Genomic DNA, 27,207 nt, shown 5'->3' on the forward strand with positions numbered 1-27,207 from the left:
ATTAAATTCAAAAAGCTATTACGAAATTGATAGAATTAAAGCCATTCAAAAATTTGCTAAAAGACAGGATTTTTTTTAAAAAAACCAAAAAAGAAAAAAAAAACCTAGACTTCTCCAGCCAGAATGATCAGACTCTGGAAGTTATAGTCCAAAAAGTAACTTTTCAAAGCTCTAATTCAGAGGAATGCTGCCTCTGATTCTAAAATGAATTATGTAGCAATAGCAAGTAGGCAAAACCAGCCTCATCCTCCACATCTCAATTATAATCCTGGTTCCCATAAGGAACTCTCTTCCGTTAGACATGTTGGCTGATTTTATTTCTTCCACGTCCCAAGCTTTAAAATATCAGTAGCAATGTTTATGTTCTTATTGCTTTACTTGAACACTGGGTTCATTTCCTTAGTCCATAAACCCTTCACTCAGTTGCATGTATTATTTTGCTTGGTTTGCTGAGTTAACAGGGGCAGGAGCAGCTGAGAGGCCAGGAGACTCAGGGCTGCCCCTTGTCCTAGCCAGTGCAAACAGTGGCTCAGTCTCCTTCATGAGATGCAGCAAATCAGGAGTGAATCTATAAAAGCTTCTGTTACAAACTTTTTTCTCCCAGTTCCTACAGGATTCCTTTGTGTATGGTGATACAGACTATCACAGCAATGAGTAACTGGCTGTAAGCAACTAGTTCCTTGTAATTCTTTTCTCCAACAGTGAAGGTAACATAGTTGTAACTTAATAAGAGACAGCAGCTTTAATGATATTTTTTCAGCAGCTTTAATGATATTTTTCTAGTTACAATATATTGTATTGTACTGTTTTATTCATCTCCCTCACTGTATGGTAGAGGCGGAGAGATGGATTTAGTACTGGATTGTGCTTCAGCCTCTTGCTCTGTTCTAGGGTTTTAGCTGACAATGAGGTGGGCAAGAGGAATTTTTTATATATATATAGCATAGGCTTGTAGTATTTAGATACTTCTTCTTGAAAAAGGAAGTCTAGTAGCTCTAATAACGAGAAATGGAAAATAAATTGTTACTTTAACTAACAATGAAAAAGAAATACAGTAATAGTAAGTACCAATTTGGGGACATCGGACTCATAAGTGTTAATAATTGATTTCAAATGTAACTGTTCATACTGTACTTTTAATAGAGAACACCCTCAAACAGAAGATGGTCCCTTGACAAGTTTTCAAACAGAGGACTGTCCTCTGTAAAGTAGGATGTATATCCAGGGATATACTACCCTAACATCAAACCAGAGAACCTTCTTGGACATACTTGGCTGGCATAAGAAAATAGCCTACAATAAATTGTGGGGGAATAACAATCTGCAGTTGAGTTTCATTTGGGTGAAATGTTTGTCTGCGGGCCAATTCAGACTTTACAAACGTTCTGCTTACGTACTGCTTCTCTCTCTCTTGTTGAACACTATAGAGTTTGCAGGGAGAATGGGACACATATGGAGGCATATGCTGCAAAACCTTGGTATGTGGGGGAGCCACAGCCAGAATGTACCAGATGTTTACAGAATGTGTCTTCTCTTCAAGTATTAAAGCTGCTCACTGAAGGACATGCCAGAGAGAAGCAACAAGCAAATTTGTTTTCTGCAGAAAGTATGAACTGGTTTTAACAAGGGACTGAGGGCACTGTGTTCATTAAGGAGAGTCACTCCTTACCTTTATATACCTAGTGGTATCTTGATATCTTTATGTGACCATTACACCTGACATAGATTAGGTTGTTACATGGGACAGGGACTTATTGGTGCTGAAACCACTAAGTAGGCCTGATCCCAGATATTTCAATGCAACAATGTAAGAGCTCTGCTTGATCAGACCAAAAGGCTATCAAGTTCAGCATCCTCTTTGCCACTGGGCCAACCAGAGAAAGGAAGACATGACAGTAACTGCCCTCCGCTGCTGTTGTTTCTCAACAACTGGTATTGTCTCTCAGCCTAGAGGCAGCATAGAGCCATCCTAACTATGTAGTAGATATTGCGAGCTCTTTTTTACTTCTTCCATGTTTCCAAAGCTTGTAAACTTTACTCTTTTTTATTATTACAACTCCCAGGATCCCCCAGCCGGCATGGTCAGGAATGATCTTACTTTGTCTCTAGTGTCCATGTTGGTTGGGAGATTCTATGAGTCATAGTCCAAAAAAAAGGAACTTTTCCAAGTTCAGTATTTGCCTACGAGTCAAAGTGGTGTAGTTGTTTTGACAAGGGATTCCAGAAGACTAGGATTCTAATTCCCATTCAGTCATGGAAACCCATTTGGCAGGCAAACCACATTCTCTTAGCCTTAAAGAAAATCAGTGGCAAACCTCCTCAGAATAAATCTTGCCGAGGAAACACTACGGTTCCATCCACACTGCAGAAATAAAGCAGTTTGACATCACTTTAAATGCCATGACTGAATGCTATGGAATTCTGGGATGTATAGTTTTGTGAGATATTTAGTCTTCACTGTTGGAGAGCTCTGGTGCCCCACCAAACTACTAATCCTAGAATTCTCTAGCATTGAGCTATGGAAGTTAAAGTGATGTTGAATTTTCTTTATTTTTGCAATGTGGCAGCAGCCAAGATAGACAGGCTTGATTTGAAGGGACATTTGATTTGAAGGCTCTTTTCAAAAACAGGTTGGTGGTTGTCACCATATTTTGTGCCACCAAATTGCTTAATTTTGTATGTACACATGTATTGGTTATTTTATTGAACTGTATAGTGGTACTTTTGTTCTTCTGCTACGTGTTCTTTTTTTCTTTATGAAAGAATATTAATTATGGGTTTAAAAAGAAATTTTACTGTTTGGGGATGATTCAGCTTAGAGAGTGAATATTATGCAGAATGTTTTTATAAATAAATAAAACCCATCTCTGACAATTCTGTAGTCAGGTTGTAATCCTTAAACTGGCCAGGAGGGGTAACTAGAGAGCAACACGAAATGTTTTTCTTTAATTACAGTTGGAATGGGTTTTTAAAGAACTTGCAAAAATTTGAAAATCACTTCATAAATTCAACAGAAGAAACCTGAGGTATTGGGATTTTTTTTTAAGTCAGTATAGGACAAAGAAAAACTGGCAGGTTCAGGCAGAAAACTTTGAATATTTAGCTCTTAAAAATCTGTCTTTCAGTCTCTGTGTATTGCCACATTTGTGGTGCTGAATTAAGATTGTCATCATTTTTTTCTCCACACAAGATCCATATCATTAAAAGCTAAATGGAAGGAATGATCTTCTAAATCTTGGAAATAGTTGTATGCAATGAATTTGGTCAGTGTAGGTTGCTGAGATTTTAATTTTGTCCATTTTGCATAAGAATTTACAAAACGTTTCAGATCTTTAGTTTTTTGTGGGTTTTCGGGTTATGTGGCCATGTTCTATAAGAGTTCATTCGTGATGTTTCACTAGCATCTGTGGCTGGCATCTGCAGAGAATGCTTCACAGATGCTGACGAAACGTTAGGGATAAACTCTTATAGAACATGGCCGCATAGCCCAAAAACCCCACAAAAAACTATGGATGCCAGCCATGAAAGCCTTCAACTTTGTTTCAGATCTCTTTGTAAATGGGATTGAACTAAAGATTGAGATCCCCTCACAAAAAAATTGAATGTTGGAGAAAGCAAAACCAATATATGCATTCATCCCTGTAACTGGATTCAAAACAGTACATTCAGAACTTGAAGAAGTTACTTTTTAGATTACAGCTGCCAGAATCCCCCTTTCAGTATGATCATCAGCCATCTTGATGAGGGAATTCTGGGACCTGTAACCTAAAAAGTAACTTCTCTAAACTCTATTGCTATTTTAGAAATCTGTTCCTTGTGGCAACTGTATCTTTACTGTAGAAAGCGAACTTAAAAGCCATTCACTGCATAGTAGCTAGTGGGATGAGATGGTATAACTCTTTTTCAATGTTAGTGCTAAAGCCCAGGCATGCTGCAGTGAAATTTTGTTAACCATAGAGGATTAGAAGAGATTCTTGTCCTTTGGGTCTGCTCAATCACATCTCTGGAAACAGGTTGGGCTTTTCAGCCAAGATGTGAATCTCCTATCAAGACTAAAAGAAAAGAAAAGAAAAATCTTTGGCAAAATGTGTAGCTGAGATAAAACATGAAATCAGGAGCAGAGCCGGTTGTAACAAAAGACAGGTACTGTTTAACTTTAAGCAGAAAGAATGCATTGCGAGACTCCAGGGATTTAATTACATGAACAAAGTATTAACCATAAAGATTGTGAGATCCTGTGGGAAATTGACTACAAAGATAGGATTTAGATTTGTTGTTATGTGCCTTCAAGTTAACCTAGACTTATGGCGACCCTCTCCTAGGATTTTTTTGGCACGATTTATTCCGAGGAGGTTTGCCATTGCTTTCTTCCAAGTCTAAGAGAGTGCAACTCACCCAAAGTCACTTGCAGGGGGAAAGGATACTAGGAAATACATGTCCCAGAGTAAAAGAAGTCCTGGCAAAAGCAGTTTCTGGCTCCATGCACAATGTCCCTAAATTGAGAATATCTATTGGTTAAGATTTTCAGATCTGGATGAATTAAGGTAATTCTCAAGAGGAATATTTTATGCTGCTGTTGTTATTTCATCCAGTGCCATATTTGCCTTTTAAAAATGAACTGAGAAATGGAGACTAAATTTAGTGATGTCTGTAAGCTATATTCCATTTTTTGGTGGTATGTTTATGAATTTGCAGAATCTTAGACACTCTGCTAGTAATTACTTACCATGTTTTCCTAGATGCCATTGGTTATTTCAGGCATTTTAACAGTTATATATAGAAATTACTTCCATGCAGGGAAAATTTAGGAAACTTTGAATGGAAGCTTGCTGAGAAAAATAATTGTGCTTCTCTAGTTATTTGTAGGTTCTCCAGAATGATTCTATGATTAATCTCTGGCCATGTTGACCATAGAATTGCACTGGAGGACCTGGAGATTCCTAAAGAGGTTCTCTTAGGTAAGAAGAATGGTGTTTTTTTCATTTGTGGTTTCTCCCCATTCATAGGGGTCCTTCACCCCTAACCTCAGTGAATGTGGAGGGACCACTTTATTTATATTACCCTCCAATATTTCACAGATGAAAACCAGCACATGTATAGGCAAGCAATATCAAAGTGTGGTCAAGATGGTAGACATTATTAATGAGGAAGAACACACAGGCTAGGAGAGGCTGAACAGAGAAACACAGAATCATAGAGTTGGAAGAGATTACAAGGGTCATCCATTGAGTGACCATGGGCAAGTCACACTCTCTCAGCCTCAGTCCAACCCCTTGACATGCAGGAACACACAAAGTAATGGCATGTCTTCATTGCCTTTCTGTTAGCTGGTACTGACAAGGATAAATCCCACATCATTGGGATGACTTTTACATTAAATTCAAGAGAGTGCTGCCGTATGGGAATGTGTGTTTGTGTTGATGTCCCTGTGTGTACTTATATAGAGTGGAGAAGAAATTTGTTGCGTTCACATATTCTTACTGACTTAAGCAATTAATACTTCTTAAACTAATATGTAAACTGAAACAGAATTCTATTTCATTATTTTAACATTTCTGATTTTTGGAATGTGGTTCTCCAGTATAAAGGAAAAGTAATGTCGAAACATGCAACCCATACTAATTTTCATATTATTATTATTATTATTATTATTATTATTATTATTATAAATCATAAATTCATGCAGAGCCAAAATGAAATGGATTTAAATCTAGAAACATTAAAAACTAAATGAAATCAAAATGGACAATTTTTGTCTAGCCCTGGTGTATGTTAATTTCCACATGGAAGAGGTAACTTTTGAGCAGGCCCTATTTAAACAGTCTTAAAGCAAAAGCCAGTGAGGTGTAGAGGTCGGAGTGTCAGACTATGACTCTGGAGACCAGAGTTCAAATCCTCACTTGGCTGTGGAAACCTTACTCGGTGGCCTTGGGAAGTCATACTCTTTCATCCTTGGAAGGAAAAAGCAGCATCTCCCCCCCCCCCCAAAAAAAAACTTGCCAAGAAACCCCCATGATAGGTTTTCTTTAGGGTCACAATAAGTTGGGCTTGAAGGCACACAGCACCATTAGCACAATGGATAGTGTGCTTTATGAATCTCCAGCTGTAAGGAAATTCCTAGGAGTTTACACAAAAACGATTAACAAGTGTTAGAGAGAGGAGTGGGTTGGAAAGGATATGTATAAGGTGAGGTCAGAGAGCAAGAGACAGAGAGAAAGAGATAGAGGGTTTCTCAGCTCACAGATTTACTGGCATCATTACCTGAAATCTCCCTTCAGAAATATAGAGAAGACTCCATGGCCAAAAATTCCTTTAAGTGCCGCATTAATGTACATGTTTGGGATGATCTTTAGTTCTGGTTCTGGTAGTGAATACTAGTTTCTGTAAAGCAACATCAGAAGAGATCTATTGCCCTTGTGCCCTCATCCAACAACCATCTGGATTACTACTGTGGGAAGATGTTGAACAAGTTCAGTCTTCCCCTGCCAGGGACCCTCCAGATACATAGATTATGGACTCCATTGCCAGACACAGTGCCCATGGAAGATTGTAAGCCAAGGCATGACAGGGAGTGACCAGGTTACATGGATCTTGGGTCTGACCCAACAAGGCTCCCGATGTGTATTCTCCCAGCTCTTGCAGGGTAACAAAATCCTACCAGCCACTGGCAAAACCATTGGATAATTGGGGGGGGGGGGGGTGGTTTTTTTTTTTGTTTAATTATTATACTGTTATGAAGCCTGCCCTCTTTTTTTTTTTTTTTTTAAAAAAAAACCCTTAAAAGAGTTGAAAGAGCTCTGAGTATTTACTCCCCAGAATGAGACTAAGGCTATTTTCCTTTTAAGCCAAGGTCATGTCTGTGTTTCAGGCTCTAGAAGTTTTGTTTTCAATTAAGTCTGCATATTTGAGCAACTTATGTATTCAAATATGTGAGCATAATCAAAATGGGGAAAAAAAGCTTTAAAGCACAAGACTGTGTTCATTTGGCTCCATTTGCCTAGTGAGCAGGGAGAAAAAAGAAGAAAAAACTTGAAAAGGAGAAAAAATGAATGCAAAAGAAAGTTTATTTTTATGGATTTCAGTTCCGAGTGATCCATGGATGTGATGCTTTTAGTCAGTATGTCTCCCTCAGGTCATACCATTTGTGCATCTGGCCTAGTTTGTTGTTGTGTGTCTTCAAGTTGTTTCTGACTTATGGCAACCCTATGGCAACCCTATCATGGGGTTTTCTTGACATGATTTGTTCAGAAGGGGTTCGCCATTGCCATTGTCTGAGGCTGAGAGAGTGTGACTTGCCCATGGTCACTCAATGGGTTTACATAGTTGAGCCTGGTCACCAGAGTCCTAATTCAATGCTCAAATCACTACACCGCTCTGGCTCTTATTTAGCCTAGTACTGTCTGCTTTAACTTGCAGTAATTCCAGTTTTTAAAGTGAAGGTCTTTTCTACATGGTCCTTTGAGCTGGAAATACTAGGGACTGAATCCAGAAGCTTCTGCATGCCAAGAATTTGTGCTCTGTCACTGACCTGTGTTCCCCTTCTACTTCTTCAAGACCCGTCAGCTCTCCTTGTTGAATAGGGAGGACTGAAGGTGTGGCCTACTCATGTTCACTTGACCATAAGTAGAGTCAATGGAAGCTGGTAGCTTCTATGGTTGTGGGGCAGTGACTACACCTAGGGTTTTAGGCTGAACTTCACGGGAGGTACCCAAAGTACTGAACTCTCTCCACTAAGAAAGTTCAGCACCTTGGATAAATCCTTAAAGCTTTTTACTAAAACCCAGGGTAAGTTCACTGCCTCACTGACATGAAAGGCATTGAATGCTTCAGAGAACAGCATTTGATGCAACCCAAGAATCTGGAACTTCCTAAAATTACATATGGCTAATGGGTTTCACATTCAAGTGAACCTGGGTAAACTTGTCTCTTTAGATCCTTCTACACAGGGAGATTGAGGACTAAGGAGCAAGTGGAGTGCTCTGAAGTAAATGTACATGTTTGTAATTTTCAGATGGAATATGCCGTCTGTTTCAGGTACACAACAGCCTAAATTTGTTAATTAATCTCACCTACAGTAGGCCATTGAATGAATGGAATGGAACGTAGGTATTGATGTTCCCACTGATGTGGTTGGATTAACAGTTGAATTTCAGGCAAAGTCTATAGGAAGTGATAGAAGCTCACAATTATTGATCTTCAGTTTGCCCAAAACAGCTTAAGGAAGCTTGTCCTTTATCAAAATTTATCTGTGTATGTGAGACTGAGGTGGTACCCAGTGCAGTGCCAATAATGAACGTTCATTGCTTCCACTCACTTTTTGCAGGTACTTGCTTCAATCATGATTTTTTTCTCTCTAGTCTTTTACAAGTGGTACTGGCATATTTCAAGTATGGGAGAACACCAACAAATACTAGGTGATGAAGACTATATTTCAGAGGAATGAACTGGTAAAAAAAAACTCTGAGTATTCTTTGCAAAACAAAAAAACCCTATGAAATTCATAGGGCCGCCATAGTTTGACAGGCAATTTTGAAGGCACACCAGTACTTGAAGAAAGACAGTCTGTATACTTTATTTCACTGCTTCTTTCTTTCTTTTTCCTTTTTACGTGCACTCTTTTTCCTTGGACCAAAACACACTGCAGAAATAATCTAGTTTGCCACTGCTTTAACTGCCCTGGCTCTTTGCTAGGGAATTCTGGGAATTGTAGTTTGTGGTGGCACCAGAGCTCTCTGAAAGAGAAGGCTAAATGTCTCATAAAACGACAGTTCCCAGAATTTTCTAGCATTGAGTCATGGCAGTTAAAGTGCTGTCAAACTGGGTTATTTCTGCAGTGTATTTTGGCCCCTTGACCCTAATTCTTCCTTGCATGATATTTAACTATATGCTATTAAAGGCTTCAGTAGCCCAATATCCTCCCTTCCTTCATTTTTCTCTCTTCCTGCCAAACTAACACTTACAGCATTCCATGCTTGACTACGTTCAATGTTCAGTGGATCCTAGAAGCTGACAGAGCCTTGTCATGACACTAAGAAAAAAATGTTCTACTTTTCTTTTTACAAGCTCTTGTACATCTGCAAACCTTGGGAGTCCCTTGAGTATGTAGAAACCACATCCTTATTTTTGAGTGGCCCCTTTCACTTACAAAGGGATCTGCTCTTGATTCCTCTTTGCTTGTCATTTGTACATGAAAGGATCTCTCTAGTTTGTACTAGAAGGAAGGAAAGTGATGTTGTGTCAAAGTATAAGAAATGTGTGTAGCCAAAAAGTAAGGGCACCCTATATGGCCATGAGTTGGTTAGCAACAAAGACAGTAAAACAGTAAAGCAACAGTGCATTGAAGATGCTATATTGATAAAAAAAGAGAGGAGTGGAGAGGGGGAATATATTATAAAATACTGAAAAATATGAATTAAAATTATTTTTCCAGAAGCCCATCCATCAGAAAGACTGATAACTCACACTAAATAAACAGAGGTGATCCGATATATGTTGTTTCATGAGGCAGAACAGCAAGTGATGATTGCCTTGGAGGGTGCATTTTCAGAAGTCTTTACAGTTCACAGTTGTGTTTTTTTTTGCATTGCATGAGTTGGACTAGGTGGCTGTTATAGTCCCTTCTTTTTTAAAAATTTAAGTTGTGGTCCCTTCTAATTGCTAGAATTTATGTTCCCACACAACCCAACAAAGAGTCATAGTGCATAGCGCTTATGGCCAGCCATGTTATTTTGACACCTGAGATAGAAAAATCCTGCAAACCTTCCCCCCTTCTCCTTGCTCTGGCAGTAAAGCTAAAGTACAGTAATAATAAATTATGTAATGAACAATTTCCTTTGTGACACCACAATTCAGACAGCTAAGGGGGCTTGCTTCAATCCACTTAATGGCTATGGTCTTGGACCATGTGTGAATCATGCCAGCCATAGTCTTAACACATTCTTTCCCCCAAAGTATGTTAGTGCTCAAAAACCCATAATGCTCTATGGGAGTTAAAAGTCAACCAGGAAAGTGTGTACTCCAAAGCTTGAAGTATGTATACCAGATTTTCGGGAAGGTAATCCTTTGGACTACACCTTCCAGAATCCTCAGCCAGTATGGTGGCTTTGGGGGAATTTAAATCCAAAAAAGTAACTTTTCTGGGACTATAGTGGGGAGCAAGCCAGCCTGTGACTATTGTTATACAATTTTGCAATATTATGCCTGCACTGGTCCTGCGTATTAACCACTGTACCGGTGTGTGTTTTGTATTTTAGTTTTGTAAAAGCATATAATATAATCTGACATTGAAAAAATACTTTAAATTCCTCCTTTGACACTATGTGTGTTTTTATTTTTACTTAGCTTGAATAACAAGAATAGGTTCTGGTGAACAACGTCTTGATATGAACCAGAAACAATGCCATGACTATCCAGATATGGGAGCGGGGAGGGCTTTGTGTTCCCTCATGGGTATAAATAGAGAAGTTCATTAAGAGTGACTGGCGAGGGAGGAACATACTTTCAGGAACATGTGGGAAATCAGTTCACTTCAGAGGACTGAGGGTGAAAGGAAGGGAGGTCTGCTTTTTATTAAAACCTGAAATGCATTATAATTGGGCTGAGTTTTTACCCAGATGGCTTTTCTTATGCTGACATCTGCAATGTGTATATAAAGCCGTGTTAAAAGTGTTGTCTCTTGTGGCAGTGTGGCTCACATGTAGCTCTGGTCAGAAGGGAGGACTCTGTCATCCTCAGGTCTAGTTGTAGGAGTGAAATGGTGAGAATTAGCATCAAATGGATGAAATTGGATTGCTCTCGGTGACAAAGAGAAAGCATGTCACAATTATTTTTAAGAAATTTATCTCTCCTGGTTATTTTATTCACTTGTAATTAGAACACTGAAGAATTTGGGCAAGATGGGTTTGATTTTGGTGTGTACCTCCAAGTCATTTCCAGCATATGGTGACCTAAGGCAAACATATTGTGGGGTTTTCTTGGCAAGCATTGTTCAAAAGAGGCTTGTCATTGCCTTCCTCTGAGGCTGAGAGAGTATGAGTTGCCCAAGGTCATGGCTGAGCTGAGAAATGAATTCTGGTCTCCAGAATTGTAGTCCAGAGTTTGAACTACTGTGCCACACTTTCTCAGCGGTATACAAATGAATAAATTTTAATTTTGTCAAATTTCTCATTGCTTTGACCCCAACTTCACTGAAGCTCACATGTTTCCATCATTTAGCTAACAAAATTTATCAGAGTTTACACAAGTCTGTACATATGCATTTGACTATGACTTTTTCCTTGTAGGTACTTTTAAATATTTTCGTAGTGTGTGATTTTTTTCCAGGCATTTTCTTCTACTATAACATACTTTTGTGCACACCTTCCCTTAATATGCATTTTTTGCATATGTTTCTTAATATATGGATTCTGTTGTAGGTTTTTTGATTATCAATCAGATTGTAAAATTCTCAAAAGTGCAGATTTTGGCACACATGTGCACTCTGATTCATTTATAGTTTCATCATGTCTGAATTTATTAGTTTCATACAAATATTCAAGCATAATGAATTTCTCCTACATCCGTAGCTGCTGGGAAGCATTACTTTTAATATCGTTTTCTGACTTACTTGTATTACCCCTCAGTCAATTATTCTTAATTAAATGCAAGATTATGTGTGGAAAATATTTTGGGGTCTTAGCAACCTTGTAGACAAACAGGAATAGAAGAGTGATGTGGTGGCAAAAAGACCAGTTCGGTTCTAGGCTGCATGAGTAGACCTATAATGTCCAGATCAGTAAGTAGGATGCATTTTGAACAGATGCCTGGTGTCAGATGCCTGGTGAACAGAGGGCTCAGGATCTTTCAGAAGGCTCTGACACAACTAGTGACTTTTTAAACTCAGTTTTAGGAGGGGTATACTCCGGGTTTGGATCTGAACGGGCAAGACATTGTTTGAACTTCTGCTCTAGACTTGGGAATTGTCCCCTGCATCATCTGGACTCCCTGCCAAGAGGATAGAAGGAGGCATTTTATTTGGCTCATGCAGAGTTAGTTATGAGTGGTTGCCCTAACCCAAGCTGGTTCCATTTTGCTCACATAACAATGCCTTGAATCTCATTATATGTAATATAATAATTTTTTCTTCCCTATGGTTTTATCTTTCCTGTTCTTTCCTATCCATGATGATGACCGTGCTGGAAATGTAAATACTTCCAACTTTTTTTTTTCTTTTACAGACAACAGGAAAATCAAAGTGAATGGCACAAGGGAGCCCATAGAGTTTAAATCAAATCAGTGGTTTGGAGCAACTGTAAGAGCTCATAAAGGAAAGGTTGTGGTAAGTTTTGACTTTTTTTTGCTGAGATATTTTTTCTTTTGTTCCAACTACTCATAAGTACTAACCATGAAAAGCAAAGGTAGCTATACTAGTTCACAGAAAAAGAATGTCAAAATCCACAGTTGGCTAATGACTTTTATTAAGAGTCATCAAAACGTAAAATAAAAACTAGAGAATGTTTTCTCCCCTCTTTTTTAGACTGGATGGTACAAAAAGCAAATATATAATGCTGTATGTCTTACTGCATGTGTTTGATACTTCTGTTGAATCAGGAAGATGCACCAATGACTTTATGCCAGCTACAAAGAAAGCAAAACAAAAAAAAATTAGGCCTTTCCCAAAACTTACAACCAGCAAACCAAAAGAGTCAGAAAATTATCAGTAAAGCTTATATATTTCACATGTTATAGAGGTCAGAACATCCCAGAAAAAAAGAGGAGAGTTAGACATAAGAGAGGAAGAGAGTTCTTAAAAGTTACCTTTTATATATCACAGCCTAAAACCTATATAACCTGAAGTTACCAGATCCAATCTGAAGCCAAGCAGTTAGGCCTGGCTAAGAGATGGAGAATGGGCAACAAATATATTCTACCCTCCGTATCCACGGCTTCCACATCCACAGAGTCAACCATCCACAGCTTGAAAATATAGCTCTTAGTCTGTAAGACATATTCACTTTTGTGTTAAGATCTTGTTCCTGGATGGTCCTTCATGACCAGCATGTATAACCAGTATGAGTACAGCAACCTAGTCCAGTATAACTTGTTATCTCTAATCTGATACATCTGAGGAAGTAGATTTAGGCCCTAAACAGACCGGCATTTTGTGCTGGCCTGGGCCTGAAAGTAGGTCTAGATAGGGTTGAGCGATTACACTTGTGCCCGTGTGCCATCTTGCTGCATGCCCGCCCATACGGGGCGCACCATGATGATGCACAGGCGTCAGAGCACCCAAACGGTGCTGGCTGGAAGGTGTATTATCATGATGTGCAAGCGTGCCTATGGCGCCCCTTCAGAGAAGCTGCCTAGAGTGGCTTCTTTTTAGGGAGTGGGTCGGTGCCGTAATGTGCAACACCGACCAGGGACAAAGACAGGCGGCTTTTAGCTGCCTGTCTGTATAGCCCCTAGGTCTACGAAAACATAGGCTACCAGCTTCTTTTTCTCAGTCTCAAAGGTGCTACAGATCTCTTTGCATGCTGATCCAGATTAACACAGCTATGGAGATTATTTCATGATAGCAGATGACAACAAATACTATCACACACCTTTTGCCATCATGCTTGCATCCATGATTGACTCGTCAGCAAAACAAGATTTTAGATCACTTTTTAGATTTTCCACATGGGAGAAAAATACTCCTCTTGAAGTAAATGAATTAAGGTAAATAGTTTAATTAGCATATTTTCTTACCAATAATGCCAGGAAATTATTGGGGTTGTGAACCAATATTTTGTTTGTTTGTTAAAATAACACAATAAAGACAATAAAAATGAACAAAAATGTATGGGGAATACCGCTTTAGAGAAAAGAAAACTAAACAATTACCTCCTCCTATTCCTCCTCCTCGTGTCACCACCAGAAGAAAAATGGTAAGGGAAGTTCTGGAACAGGGAAGGTGAGAGGTGTGAGTCTTGAGCAATCACAACACTTGGCATCATCAATCAATTAATCCTGGAATGACTTATCCCACACATCTGCAAGAATGGCTTGAAAGCAAATGACATCTATTCATGGGGTTTCCCCATTCTTTAAAAGCTGCAGGAGAAGCCTGGATTGGATGTGTGATACCTACTGCCTGTCCATGAGGTTGTGCATGTTTGCCCCAGGAGGGAATGGCAGTTTGATAGTCTCCGATGTCTTTATTACTCTGAAGTTATAAGTATGTAGTTGGTGATTGGGATGATGCTACCTGGGATAATCTGTACAAGGATGTACACAACTTGCAGTGCCCAGAGAAGACCTTACATTTCCTCTAGCATCCAGTTTGGAGGCCTATCTCACAACTAGAACCATGGCTATGCTATGATGGAGTTAATGGAGCTATGACTCCAGATCCAAAGTTTTGTTAAAGAAAACTCCATGTGCCTGTTGTGAATTTGTAAGGAATTTACAAGAACTAATATAATCCCCCAGGTGGAAATCCATAATGACCTACTTGTGTTCTGTCAAGCAGCTTTATTAACCAGTAAGGTGAAGGTGATATGTTTGCTACTCAGACAGGCCTCTTACATTAACAACTAATGCAGTAGGATTATATATATATATAAAAAAAGCTTTTTAAATGACGACAAAACATCTTGCCTTGTGAATCTTGAGTTTGGTCATGCTTAATTTTTTCCCAAACAATTGTGAAGCAACAAATGTTGTCTTGGGATTTGTTTTGAAACGGTTTGAATTATTTCTTAATGGCAATGTGTATCTAAAGGAAATGCCTTGCTCTAAATATTCACTCATGTGGTTAACCCCAGAACAGAATTTTGACATAAAACAGGTGATGAATAAAACATCACCTTCTCCTGTTACAGAGCGAACATGTATGTTAGATTCCCAGAAGTCTTCAAGTGATCACAGCTCTTGTATTCCAAACGCGGCGCCTTTAGTTTACATCCTTTTTGGCACACACACTCATTTTTCTCTTCTACCCACCCTCTCTGAATGCAAAGTTGATTTCTGTATAGAAAATTAACTGTGAGAAATAAATCCTATATGTGCATGTTGTCCGATGACTCTCAGTGGACATCAATCAAGAAGTTTAAATAAGGGGACCATTTTATTGCAAAACACAAGATCCCAAACACTCGTCCTGCTATAGTTTTATGTATCTTGTAATGAAAACCACTGTCTAATGGTGGTGAAGTCACTTACAGAATTATATGTCATGTTTTCCCTGTTTCCCTGAAGGCTGGACCAAGGTTGGACCATTTTGCCATCAGAGGCTAGGAACAAAATGATCCACCCCCATCCCCAATTGCATCTGCAAAAGCTGAGTAGAATGTAGTTGAATTTTTTTCAACATTCATCATCATCATCATCATCCCTATGGATTGATGCTAAGAACAACAACAACAGGACAATTTACAATAGGACAGTATCCTTTACCTCACAGAGAGACAGTGTTCTAGCTTATGGGACACATTGCAGGCAGCTTAACACATAGCTTCAACATCCTGCTGCTTCCTCCCAGTATTTGCCACCTAAGGCAACCAGCAGGGCTAGCATGACAGAATGGTCTCAGGATCTGGTTTCCTTTAGATGAGGGAATAGAGGAATATGGTGTCTTCGTGGTGACTGCATGGGCCAGGATGCTCTGGGGGCAAAATGTTGCTCACTCCTCCAGGGGAAGGCCAGAGTATCCTGGCCCCGAAGCTTCTCTGACCTCCCCCCATTACTTGGGGCCCTCTATTGTGATGCAGGGTGGCTGTTTGCACAGGTGTCCTGCTCTGTTCAGTGTGACAGTGGCAGAAGTGAGTCATCACTGTTGAACAAGGCACCCAGCCCTGATCATATGGCTGGGCACCTCATTCTGACCTCGCAGTGAGTGACACAAGACTGCCATGGCCAAGGTGGGCAGCAGAGCAAGACATTTATGTGAACAGCTTCCCAGCATCAGCAAGGAGTGCTCCAGATCTTCCAGGAAGATTTGGAGCAAACAGACAGTTTTTAAAGTGCATTTTAAGAGGGGTATACCCTAGGTTTGGCAGTCAATGATTCGGACTGTCCATGCCAGACCCAGGGTTGTCCAGGTTCCTCGCTAAGATGATAGAAAGAAGCCAGTTTATTTGGCCTGTGCAGACAGGACCTTTTAAGAAATTTTGCTTATTTCTAAATACACAAACAGGACATGGAAGTAGTGGCATATCTCAGAGGAGGCAGATCAGTTATACTGCATTAGAAAGATATCCAGTACCCCTTCACCCAACCTGAAACCAGCTATCCCCCCTCCTTCCCTCCCACCTGGCCCAAATTCAAAACTGTCAACTTCCACACTATTTACTGATACTTGTTTCAGGGCCATTGGACCCCAGGAGAACTCTCCTCTACCATGCAAATAGCAGCTTGTGTTGTGTATGTGTGAGGTCCATTGTGGCTGTGAAGGTGGATTTTTAAAAAGATTGCATCCATGTTGCAATCATAATTGGAACCCCTGTGACTGTTCTTAAAGTAAACTCTCTCCCCCACCAGAGGCCCCCATTGAAAGCAGATGTTTTTGAACTGCAGTTCCCATCATTAGCCTTGGCTGAAGAGCGGGGTATAAGTAAATCATCATCATCATCATCATCATCATCATCATCATCATCATCATCATTCCTTACTATTGTCTTTGCTGGCAAGGGATGCTGAGTCCTTCAGTTCAGCAGCACCTAGAGGGATCTCCTAAATCACTACTGATTTAGAGACTACAGTGTGAAAGAATACAGTGGAAGGGGGAGTTTGATTCCTGGTAATAGGTTGTAATGGTAATGATTTTCTGTTCTTATTGCAGAAGTATAGTGGTGTTGTTTGGAAAACAAAAAAACCCAAACCTCCCACTATTGATCAGTGGTTTGCATCTCCTATCAAACTTCTGTAATGAGAAGGAAGAGGTCAGGATTGCTCCATTAGCATTTCACTGCTCCTTTGATATTAAGAAGGTACAAAGCAGCTCTGCAGAGTAAAAAAAAATCCCTGTGCATCCTTTTTATCTACATAGATGCATACAATGAACATCAGATGCGCATCCAAGCCCTAAATGGCTTAAAGAGACCAGGGCAAATTCTCAATAGATTTGCCTGGTTAGATGAGGTGAGGTAAACTAAATGGCTACCAGGGAAAGAGGTGCCTTAGCAATAATGAAACAGACTTCCCAGAACAAAAGTAAGTTCTAGGTCCACAAAACTCTCATAATCCCTTGACAAGCATTGGGTTCTGGGGGTTGTAGTGAGTAAATGATCCATGGAATAGCGGTATATAAATAAATTTTATTATTATTTATTAAATGTAATGTTTTCAAGACTGAGTCATGAAATGCATTCTAGGTACCACATTAAAAATACTTATTTCTTTTTAGTAAAGCATTGGATTGATTGCTTCCTAGTTCTGCTTTTTTTAAAAAAATGTTTAGATATTAATTGCATTTGCTGTTGTTGGTTTATTATAATACTTGCTTCATTTTATTAATAATTCACTTGGGATGCTTCTTGCAAAACAAACATGACCTTTAATCTATATTTATTTATATTTTAAAATTTTAAATAAACATTAAAGAGGTCCAAGGTTTTGTTTTTTTTAGTACTGTGAACATTCTCTGCTGAGGGGTGGAGAAGATATGCTTGTAGAAGCAGTCCAGGTGTCATTGTATCTTATTCCAGCCTTCTCTTTGCTCTTCCCCGTGGATTGCTGCTCAGCTTAGTTTAGATCTTTAGAGTCTTCAAATACTCCATTTGGGGGCCTCTGAAAAACTGTGTTTGGTGTACAGAATTACAAACTAAGCCTAAAAACCTGAACTGGGAAAGTATGTTAATGAACATGATCCAGTATGCTTGGCATCCTATACAGGAGTAAGACTGGGCTACAGTTTGGCCCACTGGTCAACATACAGCCCATATTAGTGTGTCCAAACTTATAGACAAATTATATCAGACAATTAACTGTTAATCTAGAAAACAGTGTCCAACACTATTTCTCAGATTACTGCCAATATCATATGCTAGGATGAAAGTTGACTTGAACCACTCAGTCATATTGCTTTCACCTGTTTAAAAGCCTTCTGTGTGATGCCTCTGGAAGTGGTTATCTGTGGTATCTACCCTAGAACCTATGTTCCCCCTCCAAGACAGCCTACACATAAAAGTCACAGGAAATTGAAGGTGGTAATATTTGGATTTACTGCAGGCACGTCCACTTCTCCACTGTGCAGGTTGTAGTAGCAGTAGTGGTAGTAGTAGCAGTTGAGTGTGCCTTCAAGCTGTTTCCCTTCTAAGGCAATCTAAATCAAACGTATCGTGGGGATTATTTGGCGAGATTTGTTCAGAACAATTTGCCTTTGTCTCCATCTGAGGCTGAGAGAGTATGACTTGCCCAACTGTAAATACAGCCATATTGGGAACCCTGTAACTGCCAGGTTTTTTTGTTTGTTTGTTTTTGTTTTCATTTAGCAATTGGGAGATGATGGGTAGAAATCAAATTTTTGCTGCCTCTTCTCTCTGTAGTGGAGCCATTATTTAGTGACTGTGGTAACCCAGTGGATGTTGTACTTAGTTATAAAAGGTGATGTTTTAGTCTTGGATTTTTTGTTGATGGATATAATCATTGTTGCATATACAGTGGTATTCGCTGGAGTTTGGTTCCAGGACCCTACATGGATAACAAAATCTGTGGATGCTCAAATCCCATTAAATACAATGGCATAACAAAATAGTGTCCCTTATATAAAATGGCAAAATCAAGCTTGAATCCATGGATAAAAAATCCGTGCATAAGGAGGGCTGACTGTACATTCAATCCTGAATGTGTAAATGCCAAACTGCGTCTGATTTTTAAAAATGTCGTACGGATGGCAGGAATTTTAACTCAGATACATATGAGCACCAGTTGTTTTATAAAGGAGCCTTTAGCAAACTTGTTACACCCAGTTTTTTTTTGGGGGGGGGGAATAGAAGATCATCCAGGAAGGGGATTTATGGATCTTCACAATTCTGTTGTAGGTAAATTTAATAGCAGAAGGAATAGAGTTGATGTACCTTGTAAAGTACTGCAGACTTTCTCTGCAACTGGTTCATATTATGAGGATATCATGAATGTATCTCTGCTGCACAAGTCATTTACATTTGGTTCCCCTGAGAATCATTTGCTCTTGTTTACCTATAAAAAAATGAACGGGAACTACTCCTGAGTCCATTTCTGTGCCTTTCATTTGAAAGTAATGCTTTTTGTTAACATTGTTTCAAGTGAGAACCATCATGTCTACGGTCCTCTGCTTAACTTCTTCACTAGATGTTTTGTTAGTTCTGAAGTTTAGAAATTCTGTAAGATCCAGAATGCCATCATTATGAGGCATATTCATATCAGTTGATGTGTCAAATATTAGGAGTATGAGTTATTATTGCTGACTTCTAATTTTTATGAAAAAACATTAGTATTCTTAATATATGATGGAAGGAAGATATAAATTAATTTATAGGCCCCATAATATCTGAAGGCCTCACCTCTCTAGCCTGCTTAGCTTTTATATAAATCTGGCATGGTGCCTTGATAATAAAAGGGAAGTTGAAAAAAGAAATAAAAAACATTGGGATAATTTCTTACCTGTAAGAGCTGTTCAACAATGGAATAAACTGCCTTGAAGGATGATGGACTCTTTAAACACAGTTGGATGGACATCTTTCAGGAGTGTTTTACTTGTGTATTCCTGCATGTCAGGGAGGTGGATTAGATGGCCCTTGCAATTTATTATAACTCAAAGGTTTTGTAATTCTAGGATTCCAAGGAAAACCTGGAGCTTGGAAAAATAACTTTATGGACTACAACTCTCAGCCATTGTACCCAGCCAGTGGCCATCTCGGCTGTGAGATTATGGGAGATATAGTCCACAAAAGTAACATTTCAGACCTCAGGGCAGGGGGAACCAAACTCACTCATGACATCTAAAAGTTCTCTGTTATTCAACTCCTGTTTTGGTAGGCTTGTGCCCCCTTATATCATTGGAGGACCCTGAAAGCTGCACCTGAAAAGGATCCAGTTGGTACTTGCTACGTAGCAATTCAAAATTTCAGTGCCTATGCTGAATACTCTCCTTGTCGCAATAGTAAGTTGTTTTCTATTTCATAATTTGGCTTGTGTAAAGCTGAAATTGTAACCTGCTCTGTCATGCGTTCAGTCCAGGTGTTGTTTCAATTGAGTGGCTCTTAACCAGAGAAATTTTCTTGCAAAGTGGATCATGGTTCAAAAAAAGATGTCAAATTATATTTTTCCAGTTGGATGCTTTTATACTTAATTAAAAGAGCAAAGATGAGGCTGTTGCTGTTACGCTGACACGTGAAGACAGAATTGGCTTAATTTAAAAGGCTTTAAATATAGCAAACAGATCCTGATAAGGAGACGCCAACTTTTAAAAGCAGCTGATTATTCCAAATGGAACACACATTCTCTTTATTTTTAAAAAGCTGGCAATGCTAAGCCTATTCTAAGATAATCATACTTTTTTTTGAGTTAGCAAGACGAGAAGTTAAAGTGCAACATGGATTGGGAAAATGTTAAAGCAGCAGAACTATGCAACTACTGCACAATTCCTAAACATGTTTCTGGATTGTTACTTTTGAATGCACAAATGAAAGTGGCTATTTTGACCCCAAAACAATTGTTTCTGCACAAATGTACAAAATCACCATGGAAAGTCATTTGACCTGATTTTGGTTGATTTTAGGGTAAAATGAATGCAACATTTCATACTCACCATCAAATCTATCAAAGCAGATTCTGTATTTGAACTTGTTGTTTTGGGTTCAGATTTCCCTGGCAAAATTCACATACCAATTTTGATGTCAGCTATTCACATTTTTGCTTCAGACAAGTACAAGTTTCCAGCTCAGAAATCAGCAGTTTAATTTCATTACAAAAACAGCACATGAGGTTTTCAGAAGATTGGTTCTTTTTCTCCTTTTGGAAAGCTGTCTGCATTTACAGTGGTAATGTTAATTATAAAACTAATTAAATATCCATACCTTGATATTTTCAGACAATCCAGATCCCGAGGGACAAGGCTACTGTCAAGCAGGATTCAGCTTAGACTTTTACAAGGTGAGAGTCCACAGTAGTGTCACCTTGGCTCTGGATCTACTACTGCTTTCATTTTTACTATGGAATGAATAACTCTCAATTCTAGTTAGTAATTTCTCATCTGATCATGTTTTTAAAATAATTTATTGCTTTGTATTGGGTATTCAGAACCTATTTAGTTTCATGAAAACACTATTAAAAACTGGCATTTCCCCTCATTATCATGCTAATTGTAGGCAGCAGCCAAAATATGGAACAATGCACCCAAAAAGAGAGTATGTTTTAATTAAGGGATGAATTGAAGAACAGATTATGAAATCAGCAAACAAATTTGGTGATTATTTGATGGAACCCAATTCACCAAATGAAGGCACCAATGTAGGAAAGAATTTTCTAACACAGCTGTATGCAACTGCAGCAAGGCTGGGGGATCAGTATTCTGCCCCAGGATCCAAAAAACTGCCCCAAATGGGTGGGTGTACAACTGAACGTGGCCAGAATGCTAGAAGAACACACAAATTGGAAGAACACACTTCCTCTCTATTAGTCCTTCACAGTTGATGTTCAACAGTCATATGCTCAATTTATTTATTTCATTTTTATGCCACCTTTCTCCCCCAAAAAGACCCAAGGCAGCTCACAAATAAAGTTTAGCACCTTGGGAAACTCCTTTAAAGTTTGGATTAAAATCCAGAGTGGCTTCACTGCTCCATTGACATACAGTGGCGCTAGTGACCACCACTAGTTGCAGTACTGCAGCATCAAGAAGATCACATGTTTCCCAACTCCACAATTCTGGGAACTTTATCACAATGATCCCCAATCTCATCATGATTGCGTTAATGAAGGGAAGTGCATACATATTGTTTTGGGAGCACTTCCTACCACATGTCCCTTCATTAGTGTGACTGGGATGTTGCTGGCCCCTTGCACTTTCTTCTATACTTAACCTCAACTCCCTGCCCTATACCCTACCCAGCATGCGTGTGTGTGTGTGTTTGTATATGTGTGTGAGTGAACACAGTTCTGGAGTTATGCAAATGTGGTTTAAAAGAAAAGGAAAATAAAACAAAGTTTTTAAAAGGCTGTTCTGGAATAGTAGAAGGGAGGGGAGGAAAAACTGATGCTAGTCACTGTGGAGTCCCAGAACTGCAAACTGGATAATTTACTGTACCTGTGGATAAATGCTGTACCAGCATGATTGGGAGCTTATCAATAGTTTTTTCCATGAATGGCAATGTGTGGGCTACCCATGATTGGAAGACAAGACAGTGATGAGAGGGAGACAGTGTCATGTGATAGGTATCACCAAAGACGCTATTGTGGAACTTTAAATGGCTATTTAAAAGCCACGTGTGGTAAAGTCCTGGATGAGAAATAGAATTATTATATATTTAACGGTATATTTTAATTCATATTGTGAGCCACCTTGGGTTCCATATTGGAAAAAAGGAGGGATATGACTTAATTAATTAACCTATCCAACCATGTGGAGATGAAAAGGTAAAGATATGGAGAATTTCCAAGAGACCAGACATGTTTTTCTGTTGCAGCAAAAAACTGCCATGCGTTTAAATTGACACTGTAAAGACTTAACACATTTTATTCTTGTATAAACATTTATGTGAAACATCCCACTAGAACATGTTAAAGTGACATATATGTGACCGGTAAAATTAATAATAGGCTTATTGGATATCAAATTTATTCCGTTTCTAGTACATCCACCAGATACGTGCTTCACAGACCTTCTTCACTTGTCCTTGTTTATTGTGCCAAGCTTTAAATACTTTATTATGTAAAAATTATGCAGCAACACTTCCCAAGAAGCACCTTAAATGATAAAGGTTCTGCAACATTTTAACTAATTCCTCTGACCCCCTCCTTCCCCCGCCCAATAAGCATATTCCAGTGATGGCCACATCAATTCTTGCCAACAGAGCCAATGGCAGTATAATAACTTCTGGAAGAACACCAATGCCCAGTCCATGATCTAAAGAATATCATTTCATGAAGATGGTTCATTTTTTTATTTATTTTTAACATCTTTGGTGGGTTGGGTTTTGTTTTTGTTTTTTGTTTTTTGTCTCTTGAGCATATTATTCAATATAATTTCATGTTTCTCTTGACTGTCATATATATAGAATGGAGACCTTATAGTAGGAGGACCTGGCAGTTTTTATTGGCAAGGTATGTTCATATATTTATATAACAAAAGAATAAATAACATGTGAAGAAAGTGGCTTGTGAGAATCAGCACACACATATTATTAGGGAATACAGTAGTATTCAGCAAAATATGATTTACTTCTGAGTAAAAACATATGAGAATGCACTTTCTAGAAATACAGTGGCACCTTGGTGTCCGTGTACTTATTTTCTGCAGATTTGAAAATCCATGGACTGCAAGCCTGCATTGTCCCCCAATGGCAGCATGTGCACATGGCTGTGCCACTATTAGGGACAGCCCCCATTGTCCCCAGTGGCAGCAAATACATGCAGCCGCGCCATCATTAGGGACAGACGGACTTCATCTGAAGTCCTGTTGTTCCTAATGGCAATCCGGCCACGTGCATGTGCCACGTGCATCTGTGGGTTTTTGTATCTGCACAGGGGTCCATTTGCACCATTGATAATACAGTCCTGTCAGTTTATAAGTGGAATCATATTCTCAATTATACATCCCAAGAAATGTGCTCCATGTTTTCTTTTTCTATATACACTCGTCCCTCCACATTTGTGAATTTGATTTTTGTGGCTTTGATTATTCACCAATTTTATTAATATGTTCTCTCTAGGAATATCTAGGTCCTCCAGCGCAACTCTGTGGCCAACTTTAACCAAATGTTTCACTGAAGGACCTAGAGATTCCTAGAGAGAACACTCCACTAGGCATTTGTAGCTCCTCCAGCACAATTCTGTGGTCAATGTCTGGCAGCTGTTGACCACAGAGTTGCACTGGAGGACCTAGAGATTCATAGAGAGGTATTCCATCAGATAAAAACATAGTGTTTTTGTTATTTGCGTTTTTCTACATTCACAGGGGTCCCATGGCCCTAACCCCAGTGAATGTGGAGAGACGAATGTATAACATTTTATCTTTTAATATTCATTCATTAGGATTTGTTAAAAAAGGTTTGCATTGTAAGAGTTGTGGGTTATTTTCTGACAATTTCAGTGTATTTCCAGTTAATTATAGGATCCCTGACAGGAACTGGGGAGAAATATACACCTCAAGTATTGTGGTGTATTTCTTGAGCCTTGTGAATTCCACTTGCCTGCCAAGGGAAGAAATCTCGATTTTCCTTGAATAGCGCCATCGTATTAAAAACTGGAGCACATCACTTCTGCTTTGCTGCATTGTAGAACACTGAAAACAGCATGGAATATTTTTGTCCTTCCTCCTCCATGCCAATATCAACAGATACTTCAGTGGCAAAGGTCCATCGATTATGTTAGTGTGTGTGCGTATTGGCCCAGCTCTTTTTTACTTTGTAAAACAAAATTGAACATGGCAGGTGGCTGAAATTTGGGGAAGGTGTTTACAGGATTTCAGATGAAAATGCTACAGAATGCCTACACTGTAATCCAGCATGTGGATACTACAGAAGAATCTGACTTTAGGGGATTAAAATATTCCCTATTAGTTTCATGATAATTATAAAGATCAAAAATAAAGATAACATACAGTTTTCTCCTCCTGTATTACATGCTAGACAACAGCTTCTCTGACCCTTCCTCACAATATCTTTTCAGTTATGTTTTGTGTGGTTTTGGTTTACATTGTTAAAAGCATGCTGCCCAACATTTAAGAGATGAAAACTGGGACACGTGTCAATATCAAAGTGTGGTCAAGATGGCAACAATTATTAATGAAGAAGAACATATAAGCTAGGAGATGCTGCAGCAGTTTGCTTTCACTCGAGCTTATTGAGTGCAAACTCTTAATTGAGTGCAAACTACTTTAGGACTTTGAAATCAGTATGCAGCAAATAAAGTAAACTGAGGACAAAGGAGAATAGTGGGAGTAGGATGCAAAAACTAGGACCAGGTCTGCATGAGCCAGAATACTCAGGGAGCAGTCTATGGTATTCTGGCCCAAAGCTGATGTTCCCCCATTACCTGGAGCCTTCTGTTGAGATGTACGGGTGGTTGTTCACAATGTGCCACGTGCTGCAGTGATGGCAAGTCACTCACTCAGAGGTCAGAACAAGACACTGAGCATCAATCACATGCCTGGGCCCCTCGTTCTGACTTAATATGTATGACTCGCCACAGCAGCAGCAGTGGGCAGCACAGCAGGATATGTTATAAACAACAGCCTGGCATCTCAATGGAAGCTTTCAAATCTTTTGGGAAGATGCAGAGCAAAAGGTGACTTATTTAAAACTTGAAAGGGCTGCATATGGAGGGTGCTGTGTTGAACTGCATCATCAGGACTACTTACTGTGAGGGTGGGGGGTGTACTTTATTTGGGCTGTGCAGATGATTCATGGGGTGTTTTAAAAGAAACTGAAAAGTGGGATGGGAAAGGTTTAATGAGGACTGTCCCTACCAAATCAGGAACATTGGAGGGTATGTTACACTGCAACTACTCCTTTTAAAAAATATTGTAGTGGCAATTCTCTAAAATATATTTTGTGCTTCTCTTTATTATTCACTTTCACTGCTATTGTATTCTACTGCAGCCAGTTAGGTCAACAATAGAGACAATGGCTATTAGAAAGAAAGTATATTTTACCATGGTTTCTCTTTGCTCCTTCACTCTCTCCCAATGGGTAGTGTTTTCCTTTTCCTTCTAAATCCCTTCTTTTGTCTCATGATACTTTATTTAGGTTGTCACCCTGTCGGCATTCATTTCTTATTTCTCTACTGTGCCTACCACATACTAATTGCTTTATAAATGGTATAGAAGATGGTTGAGAAATGTAACCTTAATTGCGGTTCTTTAATTTACTGCTCTGCAGAACTCTTTATTCTATTGGCTTTTTTTTTTTTAAATTACAGGTCAGATTATCACCAGTAGTGTTGCAGATATTATCACAGACTATTCATTCAAGAATATTCTAAGGAAACTATCACGAGAAAAGCAAACTGGAGTGGCACCATCAGAGTATGATGACAACTATCTTGGTAAGTTACTTGATTATATTTTTGGGACACACTTTGGTACTTGCTTGGCAATGTGATCTACAATTTTTTGCTCTGACCTAACAAGAGAGATGTACCGAGGGGATGCACACTTACACAGTTGTTGTAGATGCAAATCCGGATATCATCCAATACGTACTGAAATGATGCATGCATCATTGGATAGAAGTGGTAATGTCCCTGTGTACAAGAAACACTAATTGCTAACTGCCCCTAGTGTAACAATTAAAACTGGATTAGAATAATAGAATTGTAGAGCTGGAAGCATCCAGAAGGAAGGAAGGAACAGGAAGCCCAGGAACTGATGAAATGTCGTTTCATCCATCTGCTGTGACTTTGGATGGAGAGAAAGAACAGGATGCATAGTTTCATCATGCCTAGGCCCAGCACCTGAGGAAAGGCTGTTCCACTGTACCAACTGCCACTGCTATGGCCTCGGAGGGAAAGAACAACAGACAGCAGCTGCTGGATTTAATCCCTTCCCCACTACCATCCTCTTTTCCATGTATTTGGTGTCTTTTAGAATCATAGAATCATAGAGCTGAAGGAGACCACAAGATCAAGTCCAACCTTCTGATATGCAGGGATACACAATCAAAGTACCCCTGACAGATAGCCATCCAGCCTCTGTTTAAGAACCTCCAAAGAAGGAGACTCCACCATTCTCCAAGGCAGCATATTCCGCTGTTGAACAGCTCTTACTGTTAGGAAGTTCTTCCTAATGTTGAGGTGGAATCTCTTTCTGTAGTTTTTAGATTGTAAGACAGTTGTCAAATTAACAATTGTAAATTGCTCATGTAAAACACCATGTGTATTTATAAGCAAACAATGATGATAATAATTTAAACTAACTGCCTACCATGCTGGAATATATAACTAAAGCATTCCTGAAAGATGTCCATTCAATCTCAGTTTAAAGACTCCCGAAGATGGAGAATCGACCATCCTCCAAGGCACTCTATTCCACTGTTGAACAGTTCTTACAGT

At 39.1% G+C, this 27,207-nt stretch overlaps 1 protein-coding gene across 1 annotated transcript in view; it reads left to right on the forward strand.

Moving 5' to 3' along the window:
• Window positions 1–27,207, forward strand: part of ITGA8 (integrin subunit alpha 8) — a 150,620-nt gene that overhangs the window by 12,681 nt on the left and 110,732 nt on the right. The window contains exons 3-7 of the mRNA XM_042476792.1: window positions 12,216–12,316; window positions 19,975–20,098; window positions 21,029–21,090; window positions 23,214–23,259; window positions 26,077–26,202. Of these exons, the coding sequence (XP_042332726.1) occupies window positions 12,216–12,316; window positions 19,975–20,098; window positions 21,029–21,090; window positions 23,214–23,259; window positions 26,077–26,202 (459 nt within the window). The remainder of the gene's footprint in view (window positions 1–12,215; window positions 12,317–19,974; window positions 20,099–21,028; window positions 21,091–23,213; window positions 23,260–26,076; window positions 26,203–27,207) is intronic.

This window comes from Sceloporus undulatus, chromosome 6, assembly GCF_019175285.1.
Source record: "Sceloporus undulatus isolate JIND9_A2432 ecotype Alabama chromosome 6, SceUnd_v1.1, whole genome shotgun sequence".
Classification (NCBI taxonomy): domain Eukaryota; kingdom Metazoa; phylum Chordata; class Lepidosauria; order Squamata; family Phrynosomatidae; genus Sceloporus; species Sceloporus undulatus.